Source organism: Sitophilus oryzae, unplaced genomic scaffold, assembly GCF_002938485.1.
Source record: "Sitophilus oryzae breed Bouriz unplaced genomic scaffold, Soryzae_2.0 scaffold_866_pilon_pilon, whole genome shotgun sequence".
NCBI lineage: Eukaryota > Metazoa > Arthropoda > Insecta > Coleoptera > Curculionidae > Sitophilus > Sitophilus oryzae.
Window position 1 is genome coordinate 1,263,266 of NW_022147490.1, and position 26,441 is coordinate 1,289,706.

At 32.3% G+C, this 26,441-nt stretch overlaps 2 protein-coding genes across 2 annotated transcripts in view; one reads left to right on the plus strand and one right to left on the minus strand.

Annotated features, from left to right (window-relative positions):
- Positions 1–252: 252 nt before the first annotated feature.
- On the minus strand, positions 253–904 carry LOC115890452 (mitochondrial import inner membrane translocase subunit Tim9). The gene is made up of 3 exons (XM_030910679.1): positions 745–904; positions 588–683; positions 253–514 (listed from the first exon to the last, which is right to left on the minus strand). Exons 1-3 carry the CDS (start codon positions 805–807, stop codon positions 386–388), a joined length of 288 nt encoding a protein of 95 aa, XP_030766539.1. The 5' UTR covers positions 808–904; the 3' UTR covers positions 253–385.
- A 77-nt stretch (positions 905–981) lies between these two features.
- The window catches only part of LOC115890451 (eukaryotic translation initiation factor 5B), a 29,294-nt gene continuing 3,834 nt past the window's right edge, over positions 982–26,441 (plus strand). The window contains exons 1-21 of the mRNA XM_030910677.1: positions 982–1,189; positions 1,267–1,338; positions 1,475–1,637; positions 1,692–1,872; positions 1,931–2,208; positions 2,270–2,495; positions 2,551–2,689; positions 2,743–2,881; positions 3,529–3,700; positions 3,757–3,899; positions 3,957–4,103; positions 6,024–6,242; positions 9,895–10,112; positions 10,175–10,299; positions 14,497–14,678; positions 16,785–16,946; positions 17,196–17,318; positions 17,373–17,513; positions 17,759–17,835; positions 19,708–20,011; positions 21,608–21,769. Coding sequence (XP_030766537.1) covers positions 1,143–1,189; positions 1,267–1,338; positions 1,475–1,637; positions 1,692–1,872; positions 1,931–2,208; positions 2,270–2,495; positions 2,551–2,689; positions 2,743–2,881; positions 3,529–3,700; positions 3,757–3,899; positions 3,957–4,103; positions 6,024–6,242; positions 9,895–10,112; positions 10,175–10,299; positions 14,497–14,678; positions 16,785–16,946; positions 17,196–17,318; positions 17,373–17,513; positions 17,759–17,835; positions 19,708–20,011; positions 21,608–21,769 — 3,420 coding nt within the window. The 5' untranslated portion in view covers positions 982–1,142. The remainder of the gene's footprint in view (positions 1,190–1,266; positions 1,339–1,474; positions 1,638–1,691; positions 1,873–1,930; positions 2,209–2,269; positions 2,496–2,550; positions 2,690–2,742; positions 2,882–3,528; positions 3,701–3,756; positions 3,900–3,956; positions 4,104–6,023; positions 6,243–9,894; positions 10,113–10,174; positions 10,300–14,496; positions 14,679–16,784; positions 16,947–17,195; positions 17,319–17,372; positions 17,514–17,758; positions 17,836–19,707; positions 20,012–21,607; positions 21,770–26,441) is intronic.

Here is a 26,441-nt window from a genome sequence, read left to right on the forward strand (position 1 = left end):
TGCGTGTATTACTAGTCATATAACAACCATCATCTATTTTTAATTATTAAAAATCTTGATTTAATTTAATGATAAAAAAATATTAAAATTATATTAAACTATAATCGAATGGAACTTTATATTTAAAGATGAGTTATTGTCATCTAAATATGGACTAGTACTCTTTAACTAATATGTATCAATTTCTTAAGCAATTTATAGACAGAAAACCTATATTTTAAGAAGGTACTTGGTTACAATTAAAAACTAATGTAGTTTTAGTAAATCTCATGGAAATCTAATGACACTCGCACTTAGTGATTTATTTTACATACCATATCATTAAAACTAATTTAACAAAAGACTAATATTTAGGAACATTCTAAAATATCTCAATTTTCACAACTCAGCTGCCTGTTTGTTTCACTGCAGCTAATGCATTTTCATTAGCTAGAACTTGGAATTCTTGAAACCGTTGTGATATCCTCTGGTTTACTTTAAGAAACTTTTCTAAGCAATTTAATGCACATTTATCCTGAAAATATCAAACATTTTTGTAAGGTGTTTTTATATGATCTGGTTGACAATTCTATAAATAACAAACTTACCTCGGCGTGCTTTATGTTCCTACTAGTAAAATCAGTAACACAATCAATAAAACACATTTCTGTTAATTTATTATAAGATATTAAGAAGTCTTTAAACTGAAAATAAAATATTTAAGGTTAGTTTTGCATATGTGATTTTGTTAAAAAGAAAACTTACAGTCTTAATTTGTTCACCATCTATATTTTCTAAACCCGTTCCTGGTGGTAATGGCACACTCATTTTTAATTTAGTGCTGTTTTATTTAATTAAAAGAAAAAGCAACCTTTTTCTTAAATTATTAATTATCTGTCAAATTTAATGTCAAAATTTAAAAAAAAACATGCGGATTTGATTTTGACAACTGTCCAGCACAGCAGGAAAATTTGAATTTTACTGTTGGTGGTACTGATCAGTGGGGATAATAATTGTTATCATGTTGGTTATCCTGATTTCGACTTTTTTATGTCGATTTTTTGGCAAAAGAGAAAATTGTCCAAAATATTTATAAACCCTATTTTACTTATGATAGTTTTTACAAACAAGAATAGTATAATCGAATTGAACAGCTTTTCAAAATGGGTAAGGCGAAAAAGCAACGTAAAGGCGAGAAGGGCGACGAAAGGTTAGTTTTTATTTCTACCGACATGCTGCATTTTTATTAATAAAATACGTAACTATAAGTACGATTTATATTTTTAGCGATTCAGACTCTGAAGTAGATACACAAGACCTTATAGAAAAGACCAACAATAAGAAGGGTAAAAATTTAAAGTAGGTGTAGTTACAATATGTTACAAAACTTTTAGGTTATATTTAAGTGGTCAGTCAAGTTTACTGGAAAGAATATTATTTGAATTGTACTTTCTGATAGTGTAAAGGTTGTATAATAAGTATATAAATATTCCAGAAACAAGGACGGTGAGAAAGAAAATCCTAAACAAAAAAAGGGTAAAGGTAAAGCAGACAAACATGCAAGCGATTCTGAAGGCTCAGATGCAGAGGCGCCTGTAACTAAAGTACAGAGTGCTTTTGCTCTGTTACAAGTCGAGGACAGTGGTGAAGATGAACCTGTAAGTATTTTCCCTAAATTATATTATATATGCATATTTTTATTTATTTTTTAGATTGCCCAGCAAGATAGTGAGAGCGATAGTGAAAAGAAACCTGTTACAAAGAACAAGAAGAAAGCCAATGAAACTAAACAAGATCAAGGGGGCAAGAAAGGTAAAAAAAGTAAAAGGAAAAAAGATGATGATGATGATGAATTGGAAAAGGCATTGGCTGAGTTAGAAATGGAATATGCAGGTAAGTGATATCCTTAAATTTGTTCAATTTAATTTGGTAAATATCTTTGTTCTGTAAGGTGTTAAAAAAGAGGAAACTCCACAAGAAGAATCCGAAACTAAAAGTAGTAAAAAGAGTAAAAATAAAAATAAGGTAGAATCAAAAGAAGAAACTTTAGTTGATTCTGTTGAAGATCAAGATAACTTAGAAGAAGGTGGGACAGTTAAAACAGCTGCTCAAAAAAAGAAAGAGAAAAAGGAGAGGGAAAAACAGAAAAAACTGCTTAATAAAACTAAAAAACAGGATAGTACAGAAGAATCAACACCTGGCATAGATAAGGTAGTTAATGATTTAGAGGTATGTCTATTTATTCTAGGTTTAAGATTGATAGTTTTAATGTTTTATGTATTTTTGACAGGTTAGTGAATCAGCAACCGGTGAAGATGTGAGTAAAGAAGTCTCAGAAGAAACAAGCAAGAAGAAGAAAAAGAAAGGTAAAGATAAAGATAAAGCAACAGATGACACTGCTGAGAATGAAACTAAAGAAGAAGGTAAAGAGGATGGTGCTGATGAAGGAGAAAAAGTCAGCAAAAAGAAAAAAGGTGCCAAAGAAAAAGAAGATAAATCAGCTAAAATTAAAAAAGGTTTAAAACTGTTATTCTTATTATTCATATATCTTTATCATTTTTATTTTTGTAGGTCCCGCTAAAAAAACTATTGCTGCTATGCAAGAAACTCTAAAGAAATTTAAAGAGGAAGAAGAGAGAGCTAAACGTGAAGAAGAGGAAAGAATAAAAAGAGAGGAAGAAGCGGAGAATGCGCGATTGGAGGCTTTAAGGTAGAGTTAGATATTTTTATAATTTATTGAGTTATAATTTTATACAATTTAAGATTAGAGCAAGAGAGAAAAGATAAGAAAAAACAGAAAGAAAAAGAAAGGAAAGAAAGACTGAAGGCAGAAGGCAAACTGCTAACTGCCAAACAAAAGGCTGACAGAGCAAGAGCACAAGCATTGATTGATAGTTTAAAGGTAAGTCTATGTATAAGTTTTTTATATCTTCAAAAAAGTCCTATGGGTATTTCGCCACCGTAAGAAAATCTACAATATAGAATAATCAAACAGAGACTAATTGTCAGCAGTGATTTACTAATAAACAAATTTGCTAACGGACAAAAAAATGCTTAACGTTTTAGAAAGTATATCTCTTCCCGTCGTCGGAGGCAAAAAACCACAAAGAACAAAGAAAAAAACTATTTAAAATGTCTAAGTGCAACTATTCGAGAACACTTTTTTTTTCAACAGATACATCTATAAAAACTGTTGACATTCTGTTAAAATGACATTATATTATCAAGTTAAACTTCAAAATTAACAATTACTACCTGATAACAATTACTTAGTAAGGTACCAAAAAAAAGTACCAAACCAAAAAGTTTCAAACTTTCTGTTTGATTATTTTTTAATAATTTGTTTTTAATTTTTACTTACGTTATGTTTATTTATTTTATTTATTTATTACAACTGTAGACCTTTCACTGTGATAAAAAATACAATGCGTGCGAAAAGTCCGCGTCATACTTGACTGGGAAACGAAGTTCGCTGTCATTTTATAGCCAATTTGGCGCCGTTTTTTTTCTCGATCATACAGTATTTTTATCAATTTTCTGTTTATATAGGCACAAGGCGTTGAGTTGCCAGATGTTGGCGAAAAGAAACCCAGACTTGGAACAAGAGTAAAGCCAAGCAAGCCGAAGAAAGATGCTTTACAACAAGAAACAAAAGAAGAAACTCCAAACGAAGAACAGCATGAAGAACCAAAAGAGAAATTAGAAAAAGAAGAACCTAAAGGTATTTTACAGATTTTTTAAGTATTTTTTTTTCGAAAATTTCTATTTATTTTGTAGTTGAAGAACCAAAAGAAGAAGAAGAGGATGTTAAGGATGCTTGGGATGCTTCATCTTCCGAGGACGAATCAGAAGAAGTATCAGCAGCCAAGAATGCAGAAGCAAAATCACAACCAGCTAAATCAGCAGCTAAAGCAGAACAGGTAAATTTTGTAAATAGTGTTACTTCTCTTTGATTGTAATAAAAGAAAAATTAACAGGAAAAAGATGATGAATCAGATGATAGTAGTTCTGAAGAAGAGACAGAGTCTGGTAGCGAATCAGACTCTGATGATGAAGATGAGGAAGAGGAAGATACTAAAAATACTGCTGCTAAATCAAGAGAGAGGGCCGAGGAAAGGATTAGAGTAAGTTGATTATTGTTGATTATTTACTAGGTTTTGCTAAGAGAACAATATGGCAAAGTCCAATCCCGCCACAATTCCTCTATTAGAGCAGACAGATTTTTTAAGTTAGTTAACATTTGAAGGGTCCAGGTTTTACAACATTATAGTAGGTTTAACTGGTCCCTACAAAATGTATAGACTCTGCAGGGCAATAAGTTGTTAAGTCCTATGATATATGCCTAGTAAAAATATATGTACAGGATGTCCCACTAAGAATAGCTCTCGGCTGTATCTCGGAAAGAATTAGCCGTTCGGCATGCTGAAAAAAAGATTTATAACTAAAGAGGCTATGAGAAATTGCTGGAAATTATTTTCAAGTTTGCTATAAAAAATAAGAAAAAGAAGTTTTTACACAATTTCGCCTAGATAACGGGTACTATAAATAATAGTTTCATAATCTTCAGTAAATTTTGAATATTTTTTGTTAAAACCACTCCTATCTGCCAAAATAAAGTGGAGAGGGAAGGTTAGATCTGTTTTTATTTAAATGTTAATAACTCCAGACTGGATGATCAGAATTCAACAAACGAGGGTTCCAACTCCGTTTAAAGAGCGTTCCTTACTCTATATTATACCATAAAAATAATAATAAGCTTTTGAACGTAGACGATAGGGGGCACTGTTTTGCAATTTAACAAACATTGTGCGTTTTTTCAAAAAAATTAAATGCAATGGTATATGTAATTTTAGCTGATAGTAAAGAATAATGAAAACTTAAAAAGTCAGTGAAAACCGCATCTTGATACCTTCTTTCGAACCGAAGATATTAGCAAAATTATATTATATAGGAAAATATAAGCTCTTAATTACCATATTTTTATAATACGGTATCAGTAGCCCTCTTGATTATGCCCATTCTAATAAAAAATAACTTAGAAACGATTAGATTATTTAAAATGGACAATATACCAGAATACCATAATACCAGATATATTAATATCTAATAATTAAGATGTTTATAACAGTGACCAAGAAACGATCCTCAGTGAGGTCATGGTAGGCTTTGGAAAAAAGTTGCTTTTGATAAACGCCAAATTGTTATTAGATCAACATTTTGATAGTCTTAGCAGCTTTTCACTGACTTTTTAAGCTTTTATTACTCTTTACTATCAGCTAAAATTACATATTCTATCGCATTTATTTTTTTTTGAAAAACCGCGCTATGTTTGTTAATTTGTAACACAGCTCCTCCTAGCGTCTACGTACAAAAGCTTATTATTAATGTTTATATGGTATAATACAGAGTAAGAAACGCTTTTTCAAACGAGCCCCCGTTTGTTGGATTCCGTCCATCCAATCCGGAGTTATTAATATTTAAATAAAAACACACCTAACCTTCCCCCACCACTTTATTTTGGCAGATAGGGGAAAATGGTTCTAATAAAAAATATTCAGAATTTACTGAAAATTATAAAGCTATTATTTATAGTACCCCTTTTCTAGGCAAAATTGTGTAAAAACTCTCATTTTCTTATTTTTTATAGCAGTTACGCCCTCTAGCGGCCATTATACAAACTTCAAAATAATTTCCAGCAATTTCTCATGGCCTCTTTAGTTATGAATATTTTTTTTCCGCAGGCCCTACGGCTAATACTTTCCGAGATATAGCCGAGAGCTATTCTTAGTGGGACACCCTGTACAGAGAAAGAACCTGATAACCACCAGCCGTCCAGTGCTCTCCAGTAAAACTAGAAAAATGGGGCTTACGATGTTTTCCCCTGGACTCTTCATTTATTTGATTTGTTACAAGTATTTAATTAATTTTTTCTTTTTATAATTTGTTTATTGTTTTATTTTATTAGTAATATTTTACTCTTTTTTATTTTAATTTTAATAATTTTTTATATTATGTATTTTTCATAATTATTTTTTTTAACTTAGAAACGTAAAGAAGAGGCTGAAAAACATCGCAGCATAGATAACCTTCGCGCCGCCATCGTGTGCGTTTTGGGTCACGTAGATACAGGAAAAACGAAGATTCTGGATAAATTGAGGAGAACGAACGTGCAAGATGGAGAAGCTGGCGGTATTACGCAACAAATTGGCGCGACTAACGTGCCCATTGATGCTATAAAAGAACAGATAAAAATCGTCAAAGGGGTAAGTATAATGAGAGAATTTCGTTTCATAACACTATTCATTCAGTACTACTTTTATTTTAACATATACCCTGCTGGTCATCCAAACTATGTGGCCTGGATTTTAATGTGTGTGACAATAAAATTACCGAAAAATAAATGACCGGTTGACAGACAGAGAGACAAAATAAAAAACGGCAACACTGTCGTTAAAAAAATATATATAAAAATAAATCAAATTATATAAAAATTTGCCGTTTTTGACATTTGTAGGAAAATGTGTGTATAAAAATATAAGCTATTTTAAAAACTTTCTTGTTTTAAACGTGTCTTAAACTTCTTTTAAACTTGTTAAACTTTTAAAACTGTTTAAGGCATAAACAGAGTTTTAAACATGTATGATGTGTAGGGAGAAAAGCAACAATAGAAAAAAACAGATCTTTTTTTTCAATTATTTAATACAAATACTCTAATATAAAAGAAATAAATAACAAAGTACCTAATCGTCTAAATCTAATAGTGCCTAGAAACACACACAAATTTCGTTACACTCATAGCACAGAATATCTAGCTACGCAACAGAAGCCTCGTTACATGTATAAAATCGTAGGTCTCAAAAGGAGACAGGCTTTTAAAGCCTGTCTCCAAATCAGATATTTTGATGCGGTAGTTTCGCTACTACATAATAGAGGGCGATAAATTTAAAAGAAAACAGTTTTCTACAAACAAAATTTAAAAGAATTTTATGCAGTGTTACCATTGTGTAATTATATTGTAATACTTCCTGATAAAGCCTACCTTCAAATTTGCTACATCATTTAAACATCTTAAAATAGATTAGAGCTCTTTTTTTTTCAAACGTTTAAGTATTTAACTTGCCATGTTAGTTGGAGTTAAATCTTACGAGCTGAATTAAAATCACTTCCTGACTTTTGATTCTAACTGAATCCTGAATTTTGATTGTAATTCGACTATTATGACACCACTTCCTGACGTTCGATTGTGTTCATACCGTATGATCGGGAAAACACGGCGTTAGCGATGGCTATGAAATGAAAATCGCTGTCATTTTATGTGTGAATTTATATGGGAAATGTCATCGATCGTCTTTTCCCAGCCAACTGGACGCCGTTTTTTTCGACGGTATTTTTTGACGGTATTTAACATATACTTGCGTATTTTTCATGACATTGCAATATTATGGTACCATGAAGCATATCCAGTGATACCGTAATATAGTACCATATTACGATACATGGCGTTCGATTGGGCTTAAACTTCTCTTCTTCTTCAGGGTATATTACGTATCTTCAGTGACATTGTAATATTATGGTACCATGGAGCATATAAAGAGGTACCTTCTATAGTACCATATTATGATACCAATTCCTGACGTTCATTTGGGCTCATATTTGATATATACTTGCATATTTTTGATGACATTGCAATATTATGGTACCATGAAGCATATCAAGAGGTACCATAATAGTACCATATACGATACCATTTCCTGGCGTGCGATTGGACTTATACTTGGTATAGTAAGTATCTTCGGTGACATTGTAATATGATGGGACTATGGTGCATATAAAGTGGTAACTTAATATAGTACCATATTACGGTACCACTTCCTGACGTTCGATTGGGCTCATATTTGATTCATGTGCACTCCCCCGGAAAATCATAACAGCGCTATAAAAATCGGAGAAGAACTGTTGGAATATGTATCGGAATTTAATTACCTCGGCAGTTTGATTTCGGAAAAGGCAAATATCGACTCTGAAATTCAGCACAGAATCAGCAGCGCCTCAAGAGCATTCTGGAAATTAAAAGACAGGATTTTCTACAGTCATGACTTGAGCACAAAAACGAAACTTGCAGTGTATCGAGCAGTACTAATCCCCACCATGTTATATGGAAGCGAAACCTGGGTGCCGTACCGCCGGCACACGAGCGCGTTAAACAAGTTGCAACAGAGACACCTTAGACAACTTTTAAGAATCAAATGGTACCACCATGTCTCAAACGTATCAGTCCTTAAAAAAAAGCAAGCTGCGAGAGCGCTGAAGTCATGATTACTAAATCTCGCTTAAGATGGGCTGGCCACGTATGCAGGATGCAAGAAAACCGTCTACCGAAATCTCTTCTTTACGGTGAACTTGTAGAGGGTAAGAGGAAACCGGGTGGACAACTCAAAAGATACAAGGATGTTGTTCATGAAAACTTAAAGGGGATAAGTATGCCGCATCAGTGGGAGGAAGCAGCGCACAATAGAACGCAATGGAGGAGAATTGTAAATTCAGTTAATAACGACAACCAAAAAGTAAAGAGGCAACAAAGTAATGAGATTTTTGAATGTCCGGAGTGCGGAAGAGAGATAACATCACGTATCGGGCTTTTCAGTCACAGAAAAGCTCATGACAGGAAACGCCTTGCGTGACCATCTTTTGATGCGTGTCAAATACTCGTCAGCGAGTAATGGCAGTAGTAGTAGTATATTTGATTATACTTGCGTATTTTTGATGACATTCCAATATTATGGTACCATGAAGCATATCAAGGGGTACCATAATGTAGTACCATATTACGATACCATTTCCTGGCGTTCGATTGGGCCCAAATTTGATATACTTGCGTTTCTTTATAAAGATTTGTTTAATTAATAATTTTCATTTATTTTACGAATTTTAATTTATTGTACGATGTCGTGACAGCAATTTTTATGCCGAACTAATATATTATTAATTGTACCTGTGTCACTTTTTAAAATCTACCTAGGTCTATATAAATAACGTGGCAAACAGAAAAAAATTGTTATTATAGTATTTTTTTAGTCAATTAACATTTTTTGTACTGCATTATCATTATTAATAAATCATTTCCATTATTATTAAACGTATATTTCATTACTAACGTTTTAGCATTAATAAATATCACTATCAATCGTTCTGTATATTATTAATTTTAAAGGTAATTAAAGTTATTTTCTTAGTTAACATAATAAAGTAGTGTATATTAAAAATGTATTTTGAGAGCATATGTTTTCTAATAATATACTTAAAATTAAAACTATTTTAAAAGCCAAACGAATAATTAATATAAGTGTATCTGACAAGAAATGAAGAACAGAAAGAAATTATTATACACCAGAAAAAGAATGGGATGCCAATTAAAGTCTTTTTGAATCTGGCAACTGTGCATATTTAACCGAGCTTCAAGGCCGTCGATCTACGTCGATCCGAAACCGAAAGTTGAAAATTTCCAATTATATTCTGATTATGATATTGTCGCGCCATCTAGTATTTTATTTGTGCAATTTTAGCTCTTTCATTTCGAGTATTTTTCTGTTGCGTAGCTAGATATTCTGTGCTCATAGTCATTATAGAAGATAAAGAGTACCTAATCACGTAAACCTATTATTCTGTGCTACAACTCGGAGGAGTACTGTTAGGTTCTCTAAAAATCGAAATACCATTTTGCAACTTTATCGTTACCCAATAGGATTTAGTTGGAAATACCTGTTTCGTAAGTACCGGGAATTTCCGGTTGTTTTGAGCCATCGAACAACTGGAACTCGAAATTAATTCCTTGTTCTTTCGGTACTTTCGGCACTGGGTAACACTGGGATCTTTATTATTATTTAAATTTCTTAACACATTTTTTCAACCTTTTAGGCTAACGATATGGATTTAAGGATACCTGGATTACTGATTATTGATACACCTGGACACGAGTCCTTCTCGAATCTTAGAAATAGAGGCTCTTCTTTGTGCGACATTGCCATATTAGTTGTAGACATTATGCACGGTCTAGAACCCCAAACAATCGAATCCATAAACATGTTGAAGCAGAAAAATTGTCCGTTTGTTGTAGCGCTAAACAAAATTGACAGGTACGTTAAATTTTCTATAAAGCAATTGTTATTAATAACGCTAATATGATGACAATTTTTAGGTTATATGACTGGCAGACAATGAATAGGAAGGACGTGACAGATATTTTAAAAGCTCAAGCTGCCAACACTCAGCTCGAGTTTGAGCAAAGAACTCAGGCTGTGATTGTGCAATTCGCTGAACAGGGTAAGTTTTATTTGGAAAAATCACAGTTAAAAATATATTTGGGATAACAACGACATGCGATATTACGGGAGAACAAGTAAAGTAAAATAAAAACACTAAATCACCACAATACACCAAAACACTTTTACTTTTACACTGGACGCGCGTTTCGCTAACCATGTTAGCATCATCAGCAGATGATTATAAACTAAAGTACAATCTACAAGTTGAGCGTTTATATACACGCTCAGTGGGCAACGAGTGGGCGTGGCAAAATCTAGCCAACCGAGTCAGAGCCAACTGAGCGTAACAGTTAGATTTACGCCACTAGAGTAGTAGGAACAAAGAACTTGAAGGAATTGGACCGTTGACTCTGTTCATACTATCTTTACATTTATTAATTCTGATGCTTTCATATGCATCTAATTGCCTGTAATTTGAGACTTGTTTAATTAATTTTAAATTATTAAGATCTATACAATGTTCATTATCAACAATATGTTCGGCAACGCAAGATTTATCCGGTCTACCGTATCTTATCTGAGCTAAATGTTCTTTAAATCTAGTTAATATTGATCTTCTAGTTTGCCCAACATATTTCTGATTACAATCTTTACAAAGAAATTTCATAAATACCCGATCTTTCCAGTGGAGGTGTTTTATCCTTTGGATTACCTAATAATTGTTGTAATTTATTATTAGCACTATACACAAGTTTATAATTGACATTCTTAAAAATTCCTTTTAGACCACGGGATAACTCTCTATCAAACGGTATCGAAAAATATTTAGACGTATCTTTCTCCACTTGAACAGTCGAATTTTCAGAAATCATTAACCTATACCTACGTTTTCTAATTAATTTATCAACTAGTGAAGGAGAATATCCATTACACTCAGCTACATTCCTAATGTAATCTCTTTCTATTTCATATCTTTCGTTGGAAAGTGGGAAACTAAGTAATCTATGAACTAAGAAATTTAAACTAGCCATTTTATGTTCAACACTATGATGTGATTCATTAGGAATATAGCTGCGTGTGGTCGTATTTTTCCTATAGATATCAAATTCCAGGCAATTATTAGTATTTTTAATAACTAATACATCTAGAAATGGTAATCTGTCGTTGTTCTCAATTTCATGCGTAAATTTAATGGACGGAAAACGATTATTTAACTTAGAAATAAAATTATCTATGGTGTCTGAATGTGTGTCAAAAACAGCAAAAATATCATCTACATACCTAAACCATACTCTTGGAAAATACTCAAACTGATTCTTAGCCTCCACTTCAAACCTGCTCATGAATAAATTAGCCAAAAATGGAGACAATGGATTACCCATTGCTGTACCTTCCCGCTGTTCATAAAAGTTGTTATTAAATTGAAAACAATTTTGTTTCATACATAACGATGTAAGCTCAATATATTCACTCACAGTTTTGTTGTCGAGACCATTTGCGTTCAGTAATTCCTTTAAGTAGCCTAAAGTATGTGGAATTGGAACACTTGGGAACAATGAAGATACATCAAAGGAGACCAAAATTTCACCTTCGTGCAATGTTATATCTTTAATTTTGTTAATGAATTCAATATTATTTTTAACTGAGAAAGAAGGTTCATGATCAGGTAAATTTTCGAACTCCCTTGATAACCATTTTGCCATTTTTTGTTTTTATTTTGCTGTGTAACACCAAAGGTTCCAACCCTCAACTGTAAACAAGTAAAGTGTCATAATTAGGGGTTATGCACTAATAACGTTGCATCGTGACCCTATTTACTATTTTCGCAGAAAAGATGCCATGCAGTAATGCAATTGACAAAGTGTTATACAGGGTGTTTCAGGAAACCTGTGCCATCTCATAATTTACGTGGGAAGATACCCCACGTAAAAATAAGATTTATTTTTCATATCAACATAGTAGCTAGGGGTGTTAAAGTCTTAATATTTTTTTCGATTTATTATAATTTTTTTCAAGTACTTTTAGCGCTTCAAATGAAATTTTGAAGGTAAAAGTTACTATAAATGCTGCATATTTTAAAGTTAATAAAGTGTCGACATATTCACCCGGGACGTGGATATGGGTTATCACTGGAAGCATGTACGCCACTGACTTTTTTCTCTTATTAGCGAAATAGTGCCAGCAGTTTAATGCCAATTAAAAATTGTCTCTTGATATTTTGTCGATTTCGGCTTGCATGATGAGACAAACGCAATTTTATTAATTTGCCTTAATCCAAGTATAATAGCAACCTTTAAAAAATTTTAATATCATTAACTTGCGAAAGTTTTAAATAAGTACTCATTGATTCCTCATCAAAAAATATGAAAAAAAGTTCCTATAAACATGGGTATAGAAAAGCATAGTTTTAGAGTTACAGGATGTTAAAAAGTTTTTAAAATTAAGCTTTTTGTAATTATCTTACATGCCATTATTTTTTTTTATTGGCAATTGCTGTAGCTTGGACTAATAGTAGTAATAATATTTAAAAATAAATTAGGTAAAATATATAATTTATTAATTTTATTTTTAATTTAATTTTATTAATTATTGTGATTAATAAAATTTTGTTTATCTCAACAAGGAGGACCGAATTCGACAAAATATCAAGAGATAACTTTTAATTGGCATTAAACGGCCTACACAATTTTGATATCAAAAGAAAAAAGTCAGTAGCAAACAGGTTTTTTTTGAAAAATATTCCAGTGTTGATATGGATCAACACTGGAATATTTTTATTACAGTTTTTACACTTAATCCATATGCACGTCCCTGATGAATTTATCGACCTTTTTTAGCATTAAAATATGTAGCACTTATGGTAACTTTTACCCTCAAAATTTCATTTGAATCACTAAAAGTACTTGGAAGAAAATTATAATAAGTCGAACAATTATTAAGACTTTAACACCCTGCGACTTAGAGGTGGGAATTCTAGTTCCTTGGGAGGAACTAGTTCCTTAGTTCTAGTTCCTCCAGAGGAATAGTTCCTTGAACTAGGTCTTTGGTTCACAATAGTTCCCGACTAACATTGACATCCCCCTTGCTTGCTAATGCGTTTCGTTGTCAGTCAGAACTATTCACAGTAGGATCTGTATAATTTTTATAATGTACGGAGATATAACGAGACGTGTAATTGTGTATGTTAAAAACATATAGGTAAGTTTTATTGCAGATAAAAAGAAATAAAAAAAAACTCAAATCAGAATTTAAAAAACTATATCACAAATCAATTGGAGCAAATATTACAAAAATTTTACGAAAAATTACATTTTTCCTCACTTCAAGCTTTTTCTTTTTGTCTAAAAGTTCAGAATATCTACTTCGTTTTATAAGATATTTCTTAATTTTAGGGACCTAAAGTGAAACAATTCCCATAAAATATTTAAAAAACAAACTAGAAATGAAAAACAGTATCCACGACAAGTTTCTGTGGTAATTACGCCGCGCCGGCTGTGGCAATAGACAAGGCCGAATCCATCGTCGTCCCTTGTATTATATCTCGGATCTGCCGACCTAATAGATTCCCGTGAACTAGTCTTTTAATTCATTCCTCTATGTCCGGATCCGATAACATACAGCTGGCACTCTCCACGCCTGCCTAGCATCAATCGCGCTGACTGATCCATACGTAAACTAGTCTTTTATTTAGTTCCTCTAGTTCCTTTAGGTCCGGATCCGATAACATACGGCATACGGCTGGCACTCCCCACTCCTGCCTAGCATCGATCGCGCTGGCCCAGTCCATTCGTACGTAAACTAGTCTTTTATTTAGTTTAGTTCCTCTAGGTCCAGATCCGATAGCGTACGGCTGGCACTCCCCACTCCTGCCTACCATCGGGCTACGCGCGCTAGCCGACCCGTCCCCGTCGCATATTATTCTATATCGGTCACAGTCTCGATCCCGGAATAGGTCCTGAGGAACTAGTTCTTTGAGAAACCAGGAACTAGTTCCTTTCATTCCGGGGTCGGAATAGTTCATTGGAACTAGTTCGTTCACAAACTACACACCTCTACTGTAACTACAAAACTAAGCAAAATCGGACCTAGGTTGATATGAAAAACAAATCTTATTTTTACGTGAGGAATCTCCCCACGGGAGCTGGCACATGTTTTTTGAAATACCCTGTATACTAAATGCTTCAATATAATATTTAATATTTATGAACAAGAAATAGGAATATTATTTATACTTTTTATTAATGATTTTTGACAGGTCTAAATGCTGCCTTGTTTCACAAAAATCCCGATCCACGTAGTTATATTTCATTGGTGCCCACTAGTGCCATTACTGGCGAGGGTATGGGTAATCTATTGGCCTTAATTGTAGACTATTGCCAAACGAAAATACGTAAGCGTTTGATGTACTCTGAAGACTTACAAGCTACCGTCCTTGAGGTAAGTTATTGAATATACTTTATATATTTTTTTTAGTGGATAGAAGAATTTTGACACATTCAAGTCAAATAACAAGCTATAATGCTATTTTTATCACTAATAAAACTATACATATAGTTCATATCAAATAAACTTTTAGTCACGTGATTAAGCTTGACCGGCACACTGTTGCCCATTTTTACATATTTTCTTTTAATCATAATATTTTAGGAAACAAAAATAAATTAATTATAAATATATAAACAGTTATTATTTAAATCAACAAAACTCAGCTCCTTAACAGCACTTACCGGACATAAAGTGCCATTACTACCGCTTTCCCATTCAAGATATTCTAATAAATTTGCGATGAGTTTTGTATGGCTATTAACCTATATTATACACTTTGCACTAAAAGAGGTTCTAAAAAGAACAGTGTTGACTGCAAGGTCCCCTGCTAATATTATTTTTTTATGCTTAAAGTATCATAACACAATTCATTTAAACAACTAAAGTGTCAAAAAGAATGACAATGTCAGGAAATAAACATAGATAAATGCAACAAGTTTAGATAGGAAAGCCCGTAAAAATTTTAGGTCGCGAAATTATTTTGGGTCGCGACCGTTATACGCGATCTGGCGCTGCTATAGCGGTCGCTAAGAACAACGGCAAACAAAAACAGAAATAATTTTCTCTTGTCAAAGTCAGAATCTTCAAAAATCATAATAATCTTTAAAAATCTAAACCGCTCTCATTAAAGAAGTTCCGAAAAGTGTTTATTTTCAAAGTAATAATTGCTATCTTGTGAGTTTAATTCAAGTTTTATTTACTCCAACCGGTAATAATTGTGAAAAAGTGGCATTAAAATCTTAAAAAGCTGTGCTGTGAACTGTGAACTACAAAAACCATCGTGGATCGTGGCATAACGTCGGTTTCCAATGTTTCATAGGTATTTCATACATGCGTCCTTATATAAAATAAAGTTTCTTGTATGCAACACACTGTCTTTTATTTATAAAATTAAACGAAAATAATAATAAATTTGAATAAACAATATTTGGCGATATAATTCCGGAAAAAGCCGAACCGCTCCGAAATTTTCAAAAGTTTTGGGTCGCGACCGTTGCAAGAATAGCGCCAAATAGTGTTTACATTGTCCTTATGGGCACTTTCCAATCTAAACTTGTTTCATTTATCTATGGAATAGCGCCAAATAGTGTTTACATTGTCCTTATGGGCACTTTCCAATCTAAACTTGTTTCATTTATCTATGGAAATAAATAAATAAAGGTGGCAACTTGACATATTTTACAGTAGAGCTACCACCTGAATCCCCAGCGGGAAATTTAACTTCCATTGTCGTCCATTCTTGGCAATAATGAATTTAAAAATCGCGCCCTCGATTACGTAACTAAAAGTGTAATTGTTATTGAATATATATTTTATTACAGTGTATAATACAGAATATGATGGAATGCGAGAGCAGTCATAATGGACGTAGAAATTACATAAAAAAACATATTTATAACCGGTAATGTCGACTTTAGCAAAGTTTACAGTAATATTAATTCTATAAACTTTGACATTACCCACTTTGTACAATTCTGAAAGTGTAATTCTTACTTGAAAATGTCTTTTCTTTCTTCTTCCATTTTACTCACTCATTTCCCTCACTTGTCTTCCATTTTTTCTGGCTTCTGCTCTGTATACAGTTATTTTTAAGTTTGATGGGATATCAATGTTGGCGTAATCTTCGTTATTATCATTTTTTGATAATATTTTGTGGCTTTATTTATGACATAAATTCAAAGGAAGTAACGAGAAATTCACAATTGATAAAAGTTATTTATGTTTTACTGATTTTAATAAATCACACGTCAAAAAAAAAGTGGCAAATGTTGGCATTTTTAGTATTTGTTCATATAGAAAATAAAATATTGTACCAACATTTCTTATTAATAGTGTGGATTTAAATAAAGAAGTAGTTCTCTACACGAAATGTAGTGTTACCATTATTTATCTGGAATTCTTATTTTTTAAATTGTTATCTTAACATCTTATTTAGAAGATATTGTTATTTTTACTTAAGAAATATATTTAAGTTTTGATAAACATATTTTATTTTAGGTTAAAGCCATTCCTGGTCTAGGTACCACGATTGACGTTATTCTAGTCAACGGTACTTTAAGGGAAGGTGAAACTATGCTAGTAGCAGGTACCGATGGCCCTATAGTTACTCAAATTAGGTCGTTGTTAATGCCCCAGCCAATGAGGGAACTCAGGGTTAAGGTAAGCATAAACCATTGAATACAAATACTAAGAAGCAAAAAAAATAATTTTATACAAATGTATTTTTTAATAATTTTAATAACTGTTAACATTTTTTATGTACAACAAAACTAGCAAATTGTTGAGCCTACTATCTTTTTTGCTAATATACTGCTTCCTTAGTTTGTTTTTTCAATGCTTTAAAACATACTATTTAATTTAATAAAAAATATAATTCTATGTACCTAACCCTACTTATTAATTTTTTAGAATGCTTATGTTGAATATAGGGAAGTGAAAGCTGCCCAAGGTGTTAAGATAGCGGCAAAGGAGCTTGAAAAGGCTATAGCTGGTTTAAATTTATATGTGGCTGTGAAACCAGACGAAGTTGAGGTAAGTTTATTGTTTTTTTATATAATAAAGAAATAAAATAATAGTAATTTTTAGATATTAAGGGACGAAGTGGCTCGTGAATTAAGAAGTGCGTTGTCTGGCATAAAATTGCAAGAAAGGGGCGTTTACGTTCAAGCATCGACTTTGGGTTCTCTTGAGGCTTTACTTGAATTTTTGAAAGTCAGCAAAATACCTGTAAGTATAATGTTGTCAAATGAAATAAGTTGTTATTCCAAAAAAAATCCATAATGTTTTAAAACTATTTTCTTAGCTTTGATAGTTATATATTTTCGTAAATGAAAGCGATAAATTAACATATATGTGTTCTTAAAGTATTTTTGGTCATGCATATTAACATTGAAGAAAATATTTTATTTTTACCATATGTATATTTTTTCTGATTTTTAGTTGTCAATTTGTAATTTGTTATTTATTTCTAGTATTCTGGTATTAGGATTGGTCCAGTTGTAAAGAAGGATGTTATGAAAGCATCAATTATGTTAGAACATGAGTCTCAGTAAGTATATTTTTATATGTACTGTATTTTTATCCTGACAGCGAATAACATGATTTTAATCTTGTTTGATGATAGAACTATAGTCTGTTTAACAAGAAAATTCTTGACATTGCAGTGATAGATGTGTCATTTTAATTCATATGTAATATGTTTGGATTTATAAAGAAATAAGTGGGAACAATTGGAATGCCAAGTGGGAAATCAATAGATATTCAATAATAAATAGAATTTCAGTGGAAAATTATTACTCTAAGATACTATAGGTACCTATAATTTGAAAAAATATGTATATAACTGAAAAAAACTGGGTTGAGCTATTTTTAGTTTATAAAAAATATATAAGTATTTTAACGTGTATATAAAAATAATTATTTCTTACATTCAAACTTCCGGCAAATGTTTTGATATGCACAGAAATTAGGGTAATAAAGCACAACATAAATGAAACAAAATATTTTATTAATAATAATTTTAATAATTTACAAATATGTACTGATTTTTTTACTTTAAAACTTGATTAACTTCACTTTAATCATAATTCTTTAAACCAGTACCGTTTGACCTTATCCCTGTACAGAACTGAAAGCTACCATACGGTCGAAAAAAAAACGGCGTCCAGCTGGCTTGGAAATGACGATCGATGACTTTCCCCATATAATTTTACATTTAAAATGACATTTCATAGATATCGGTGATGCCGTTTTTTTTTCGAGTATATTGTATTATTAGGAAAGTCAGAAATTTCTGATTTCTGCCGTGTCTAGCGCTGCTGTCGGAATTTTAAAAATCGGCGGAAATACACCAAACCCATAGTCTATTTAGCGAGGGAATATGTTTGTTTCAAAAGAAATCCAAAAAATGTGAATAATAAACAAACTTTAAATTTGAATCAAAATGACGAATTTATTGAAATTTAGGCTATATACCGGGTGCGTCCAAAGGTGGCTCACCCCTATAACTTTTTTATTTTATTTTTTAGATAAAAAACGAGATTTGATATGTTAGTATATAACATAAATTAGGATTGATTGACGTATGCAATTGTTTTCCGTCACTTCCGGTTTTACCGGAAATGACTACAACATTTGATTTTTAAATGGCACCTTCTATGGTTCTCTTTCTTATGGTTTATTTGAAATTATAACTTGCGGTTCGTTACGAAAATTTGACTCGAAGTGTGTGGTATCAAATTATTCGTAAAAAAATGCTTTTTCCAAATATGCTGAACCACCCTCGTTCCATTTGAAAAAATTGAGATATGATTTAAAATACGATATGGACATCTTTTAACCGGCCAGGACAAGACAGTAGAAACATTAAGCCGATCAAGTCATCTATTCTATATGAAATCTATTTCTCCAAGGCTCCTTGATTAAAAGTTAGTGTTTTTAACACCGCCATGACACTCTAGATTGAAATTTAAAATACGATTTTTTAAGCGAAAATGTCAAAAGTTGACACGTAATATCTCATTTTATTCAGAGAGTCATTTTCTATCGAATAAAGTAGAAATATACCGAGGGTGCCATTTAAAAATCAAAAGTTATAGCCATTTCCGGTGAAAAAGGAAGTGACCAAAACAATCCAATAAGCCAATCAATCCGAATTTATGTCATATACTAACATACCCAATCTCGTTCTTTTATCTGAAAAAATAAAGAAGTTATAGGGGTGAGCCACTTTTGAGACGCACCCGGTATATGTAGTTGATAATAACATTGCAAAATATCAGTACCATTAATATTTTTCTTTTAAATTTTATAGTAAAAGCATATTTAGAATAAAGTCTTTCAGTGTAACAGGTGTCTCAGTGTATTGTTGCAAATTGTAAAAAAACTTATAATATATAAGATGCATTTTTATTTTTTACAGGTACGCGACAATATTAGCCTTCGACGTGAAAATCGAAAAAGACGCTCAAGAACTGGCTGACAGCATGGGCGTGAAAATATTCCAGGCGGACATAATCTATCACTTGTTCGATAAATTCATGGCTTACCGCGAGGAATTAAAACAGAGGAAACGGGAAGAGTTCAAGAATATCGCTGTGTTTCCTTGCAAATTACGTGTTCTTCCCCAGTTCGTCTTCAACTCCAGGGATCCTATCGTGTGCGGTGTTATGGTGGAGGCGGGTATCGTCAAAGAGGGAACTCCTATTTGCGTACCTAGTAAAGAAGTAAGTACAGTAAGATTAAAAAGTATCTTTAAAATTGTTTACACCAGTCAAAGTTTGAATCGAGGCTCTTTTGATTTTATAATCAAAGGTCGTAGGTAGGTAAATAAAATTTGGGTATATACCTGGTATACAGGGTGCTACAAGTTCGAGTTACGAGCATTGGTATCTCGCTAACCGTAATAGATACGAACATGGTTAAATTGGGGCAAAGTTGCTCCTTCAAAATCAGAAAAACTAAATTTGTGCAATAGGGAGGCTGGTAAACTTTTCAAACATGTAGAGCATTAGAAACTAGTTGGTAGAAGTTAATTTAGTCATAATGACTACGATTAATATAATGCAAATTATTAGATAATACACTGAGATTTCAAATTCACAATAAAAAAAGTTAAAAATAATATCTTTAAATTGCTGATCCGGATATTATTTATTTGAATCCTTTAATTAGCTCTAATTTTCGTTATTCCATGTTAATTAGCGGTGATCAATATTGGTGCGATGAATATAATCAGATTAAATAATTTAAAAAAATAGAGTCGGACTTGAAATTATTTTAAATAATAATTAAATAGTTTTGTTGCTGTTAGGGTACCCAAAACAAAAACAAAAGTATAAAGTGTGGCATCATTGTACTCAGGAGACCGTGTTCTTTCAAAACCTGAAATAAAAAATGCAGATCCGTATTTAAAAAAAATTAAGTTGGCTATGTACCTCACAATTTATCAGCTAATTTGAAAATATAAAAAAAATCCTATCAGATAGTCAAAAAATAAAATTGTTTTCAAAAAAATCCGTTATTTTTTTCAAAAAAACTCGGCTATCCTTGAAATTTTTTTAACTTTTTTAATAGCATCTTGGTGGACAGCCCAAGGCGCAACTTTGCCCCAATTTAACTATGTTCATATCTATCCGAGACACCAATGCTCGTACCTCGAATTTGTAGCACCCTGTATACCCAGAAGTTGTAGGGTATACCAACCTGGTCATTGTAAAAGCGTGGTCTGGATTTTAACGTGTAAGACAGTGATGTAGGCAGCTTAAAGAAAAATCAAATGTTTTAAAAATGATAAAAGTTGGGTTGATACATTTCTTCTATGCAGTATTGCCAGATTTTGCATCAAAATTTCAAATCGCACAAGTATCACATGTATCGAAAAATGTTGCATCTAGGGTTGGAACTTTATTTTTCAAAATTTTATTACTCATTTTACTTCAGATGTAATAGATTATATTTAGCTTAGATATATTATCTTCATTTCAGTAGTATATTTGTAGTATATTGCCACGTCTAACATTTAATCATTAAATTATAAATTATCCGACATATACATGAAAGTTTTTAAAATAGTTTATTTTTTTCTACACACATATTCCTACAAATTTAAAAATCGGCAACACTGTATGCCGCTTTTTATTTTCTGTCTCTGTCTGTCAACCGGTCATTTATGTTTATCTCTGTCGCATGCATTAAAATAAAGACTACGTAGATGAAGTTACCAGGGCTAGTATATGTTTGAAGCACAGTTTGAAAGTTTTTTGTATTAAAAAAGAACCTACTATATTTACGATTTACTTACAGGTTTTTTTATATTTCAGTTTGTTGATATAGGGATAGTGACTAGCATAGAAAACAATCATAAACCAGTAGAAAATGCTAGGAAAGGAATGGAAATATGCATCAAAATCGAACCAATACCTGGAGAATCTCCGAAGATGTTTGGCCGACATTTTGATGAAACTGATATGCTAGTTAGTAAGGTAAGTCTGAATACAGTTCGTTAATGATTAAAAAAGAATGGTACTTGATGGATTTTTAAATTTCATACTAATTTAAAGATTTTTTTTTTGAAAATTAGAATATTGGCACAGATTATACAGATTATAAACTTTGTTTTTTCTTTATTGTTTTTCGTGGTTCCAATTTTCGGAATCGGGCACTAGTTAGGTTACTAGTTTGCGCACATAGCACGCCCACTTATGGCCTCTAAAATTGTGCACAGCGCCTGACCGGCATCGTTATTAGAGAGATATCGGAAAACCGAATAGCGTCATGCAGTATTTACGCGTACCATATCATGGTTACGATATGCGCGAGTCAATTTTTAACGCAACACCCGCTAATAACGTTACCGCCTGACGTAATTTGCGGATCAATTACACCAAGCGCTATTTCTAAATAACGTTTAAAAATTGCTTAAATGGGCATGTGCGGGTATTTGACCACCGGGGCCGGCCGGCGAGATCTTTTATTTTAGGTTATGTTTGAATTGTTTTGAATTATTACTTTAGTTTTATTAGGTAATTTGATATTTAAGTAGCTGGGATTAGTTTTAATTAAATAAATATGGGCCCAAAATATGGATTCCACCTCTTCCATTATTAAAGAACCTGTAAAGAGGCTCCATGGAAGAAATGGAATTTATTATGCAACGTCTCCAAGAAACTAGTACAGAATTTGGGCTAAAACTTAATCCTAACAAAACTACTGTCATGATTGTGGACCGACAAAACAACAACCAACCTCACGTGGGAAACATAGCTGGATTTAAGGTGGTTAATAAATACTTATATCTGGGATCGCTAATCGACAACAGCGGCTCATGCGAAGGCGAAATAAGACGTAGAATTGCGCTGGCTAGAACAGCCGTAACTAAATTAACTAAGATATGGAAAGATACAGCCATCACTAAGAATACCAAACTAAGACTGCTGAACTCGCTTGTTTTCCCGATTGCTACGTATGGGGCGGAAACATGGACGCTGAAGAAAAGCGATACCAGGCGAATAGATGCTTTTGAAATGTGGGCATATAGACGTCTGCTACGTATACCTTGGACAGCCCATCGTACGAATGAGTCAGTTTTCCAAGAACTAAACTCACAACTCAGCCTCTCAAAAAAAATAAACCGATGTTTTCTGACATATATTGGTCACATTGCTAGAAGAACGGACTCACTGCAGCTGCTAATAGTCGAGGGAAAGGTAGAGGGAAAGCGACCACGAGGAAGATCACCCAAGAGATGGGTTGATCAAACTAAAGACCTAATCGGCCAAGGCCTTCATGAAACCGTCAGCATGGCTCAAAACAGAGCGGACTGGCACAATACGATAAAAACCGCTACAGGAACATCATAGTCACTAATCCCTCTTCAGGGAAACGGACCAAAGAGAGAGAAAGAGGCTTATAGGTTTACAGCAGATGACGACTTAGCCCTTCTAAGAGAATTTGTTGCTTGTTGCCCTAAACCCACTGGCAGACGTTGAACAATAAAGCACTGGAAATAAGCACTTTAGCCCTTTAGTTTTAAAATACCTAGTAAACAAAACAATTTCAAAGTTTTAAATTCAAAGTTAGGTTAAGTTTAAATAGCAGACGCGACGCGAACAGAATTCTTTCCGATCCGATAACTATAAATGAAGAGAGTTAATACCACCTCACGTAAAGGAAATAACACCTGGCCTTATTAACGTCCATGCACGCTATTCGGTTTAGCGATATCTCTCTTTATTACGCTGTTTATTGTTATTTTACGCGAGTTTATTTTTGCGCACAGGAAATTTGACTCGTTTGCACATCGTCATAAAAAACAATTTTCGTACCACGAATTAGGGACAAGATTTTTATCTGTATACTTATAGGATACCTAATCTGTGATATTGGCACAAGAAAATTGTCTTTTTATTTTTACTTCATAGCTTTTACAATTTTATGTAATGGTAATCACGAGTTAACTAACAGAAACATATTATTTTACCGAGAATGTCAAGTATTTACAGGGCGGACAGATTTCATTGTTTCTGTAGGATATTTGATTTAAGGAAGTTGGCAAATTTTGGCTATTTTCATTAGAGAAAAAATGATTTTATATCTTATCAACATGACACAAGTGCAGGTTAAAAAGGTTAATCCCGTTTATTTTCCAAATTCCCATACCGTTTTAGAGAAAATTTAAAAAATCATGAAAACAGTTCAACAATTTTCTAAAAATCCTAAAAATGAGTCCTAAAAATCAAAAGGCGTTTCTATGGTAATATCAATTCGATTCCATACAATTCCATACCAATTCCATACTTTTACAGATTTTTGATCGATTGTTATTATTAATTTTGTTATTAATTTTGATTAACGTCATATTCTTTGCTGTTGTTAAAGTATCACATTTTCCGATAACTATCGACACTCTTTCCGTAGCATTGTACTAAATAAATTTTGTACTTTAACATTTTAAAAACAGCAAAAATATGATGTTAATTAAAATTCTATTAATAACAATCTGTCAAAGAATGAAATCGAAATGATATTACCATAGAAACACCTTTCGATTTTTAGGACTTTGAAAAAATTCAACTGTTTTCATGATTTTTTAAATTTTCTCTGAAATGGTATGGGAATTTGGAAAATAAACGGGATTAACCATTTTAGACCAAGCAGGCGTTTTTCTCAAAATGTCAAAAATAAAAAGTTTTTTTCCTCTTGTATAGACAATCCGGGAACATACTATATATTCACTAAATTTATTATTTTTAATTAAGTATCAACACTAGAACCAGATGAATATACGAAATTAATAAAACTTCATTGTCAATTCTCTCTCAATCAAACTAAATAAACAATAAAAAAAATCTTTGCATCGAAATGCATTATTTAATTTTAGATCTAGATTTTTCTAATTTCTCGAAACAATTATTCTATTCCAGATTTACAATTGAAAAATTAAATTTGTCCACCCTATACGTATCCACTTTGGAAACGACGCACTTCATTCATTGACGAAAACCACGCCTATCCGCTCTCCGTTATTTAATGTACAGCGATGTCTGGCAAGTTTCATTTCATTCAATAATACATTATTTAGAATGAATCTAATGAATTAATTCTCGGTCAAACTAAAATAGATTTTTCAATGTCAAGTTTATGTTGGTGCGAGCCAAAGCATCGAGCGTATAGGTACTGCCGGTTTGGCTATTTTTTTGCGATCAACAATGATTTTGCTCCTTTGTTTGGAAATAAATTTAAGAAATTTGAATATTTATCGGCTGTTATCGCTAGAGTCAAAACAAACCAAAAATTAAACAATATGATTTTTTTTACGATATTTAAATTTGTCTTCCATAATAATGTGAGACTAATCAAAATACGGTGAGAAATAAATTAATTAGACTTAATCTGTAAATATATTTTTTTTATTTTAATTAGTGAACAGTGTATCAAAAAATATCTATACAGGGTGCGTCTCAAAAGTGGCACACACCTGTAACTTTTATTATTTTTTCAGTTAAAAAAACAAGATTTGGTATGTTAATATATGACATAAATTAGGATTGATTGACGTATTCAATTGTTTTCAGTCACTTCCTCTGTTTCACCGGAAATGATTACAACTTTTGATTTTTAAATGGCACCCTTGGTTTACTTTATTCGATAGCAAATAACACTCTGAATACACTGACATATCATATGTGAACTTATGACATTTTTGCATATGGTTTATTTGAAATTATAACTTGCGGTTCGTTACGAAAATTTGACTCGAAGTGTGTGGTATCAAATTATTCGTAAAAAAATAGATTTGATCGTCTAATGGTTTTAGTGTCTTGTTATGGCCAGTTAGAAAATGCTCAAATCGTATTTTTAATCATATCTCAATTTTTTCAAATGGAACAAGGGTGGCTCATTAGCATATTTGGAAAAAGCCCAAATATGCTAATGAGCCACCCTTGTTCCATTTGAAAAAATTGAGATATGATTAAAAATACGATTTGAGCATTTTCTAACTGGCCATAACAAGACACTAAAACCATTAGACGATCAAATCTATTTTTCCAAAGCTTCTTGATTAAGGATTAGTGTTTTTAACATAGCCATGGCACTCTAGATTAAATTTTAAAATACGATTTTTTATTAAGCGAGAATGTCGAGAGTTGACATATGATGTGTCATTCTATTCAAAATGTCATTTTCTATCGAATAAAGCAAAAAAAATACCGAGGGTGCCATTTAAAAATCAAAAGTTGTAGTCATTTCCGGTAAAACAGGAAATGACCGAAAAGAATTGAATACATCAATCAATCATTTATGTCATATACTAACATACCAAATCTCGTTTTTTATCTGAAAAAATAAAAAGTTATAGGGGTGAGCCACTTTTGAGACCCACCCGGTATATTAGGTTATGTGCCCATAATAAATTTTGATAATAAAACGCATATCATAAAGTAGTCTATTCCAAAAAATGATTGTTTGTTCGTTTAAAACTGCGTTTTTGAAGGCGCTGGCTGCATCTTCTGGAGAATAGAGCCTATGACCACACAGTTCATTTTTAATTTTTGGAAAAGAAAAAAAGTCGTTAGGACTTAGGTCGGGACTGCGTGGAGGATGGTCTAACAATTCGATGTTTTCTTGCTTTAAAAACTCAATTGTTTTTCGAGC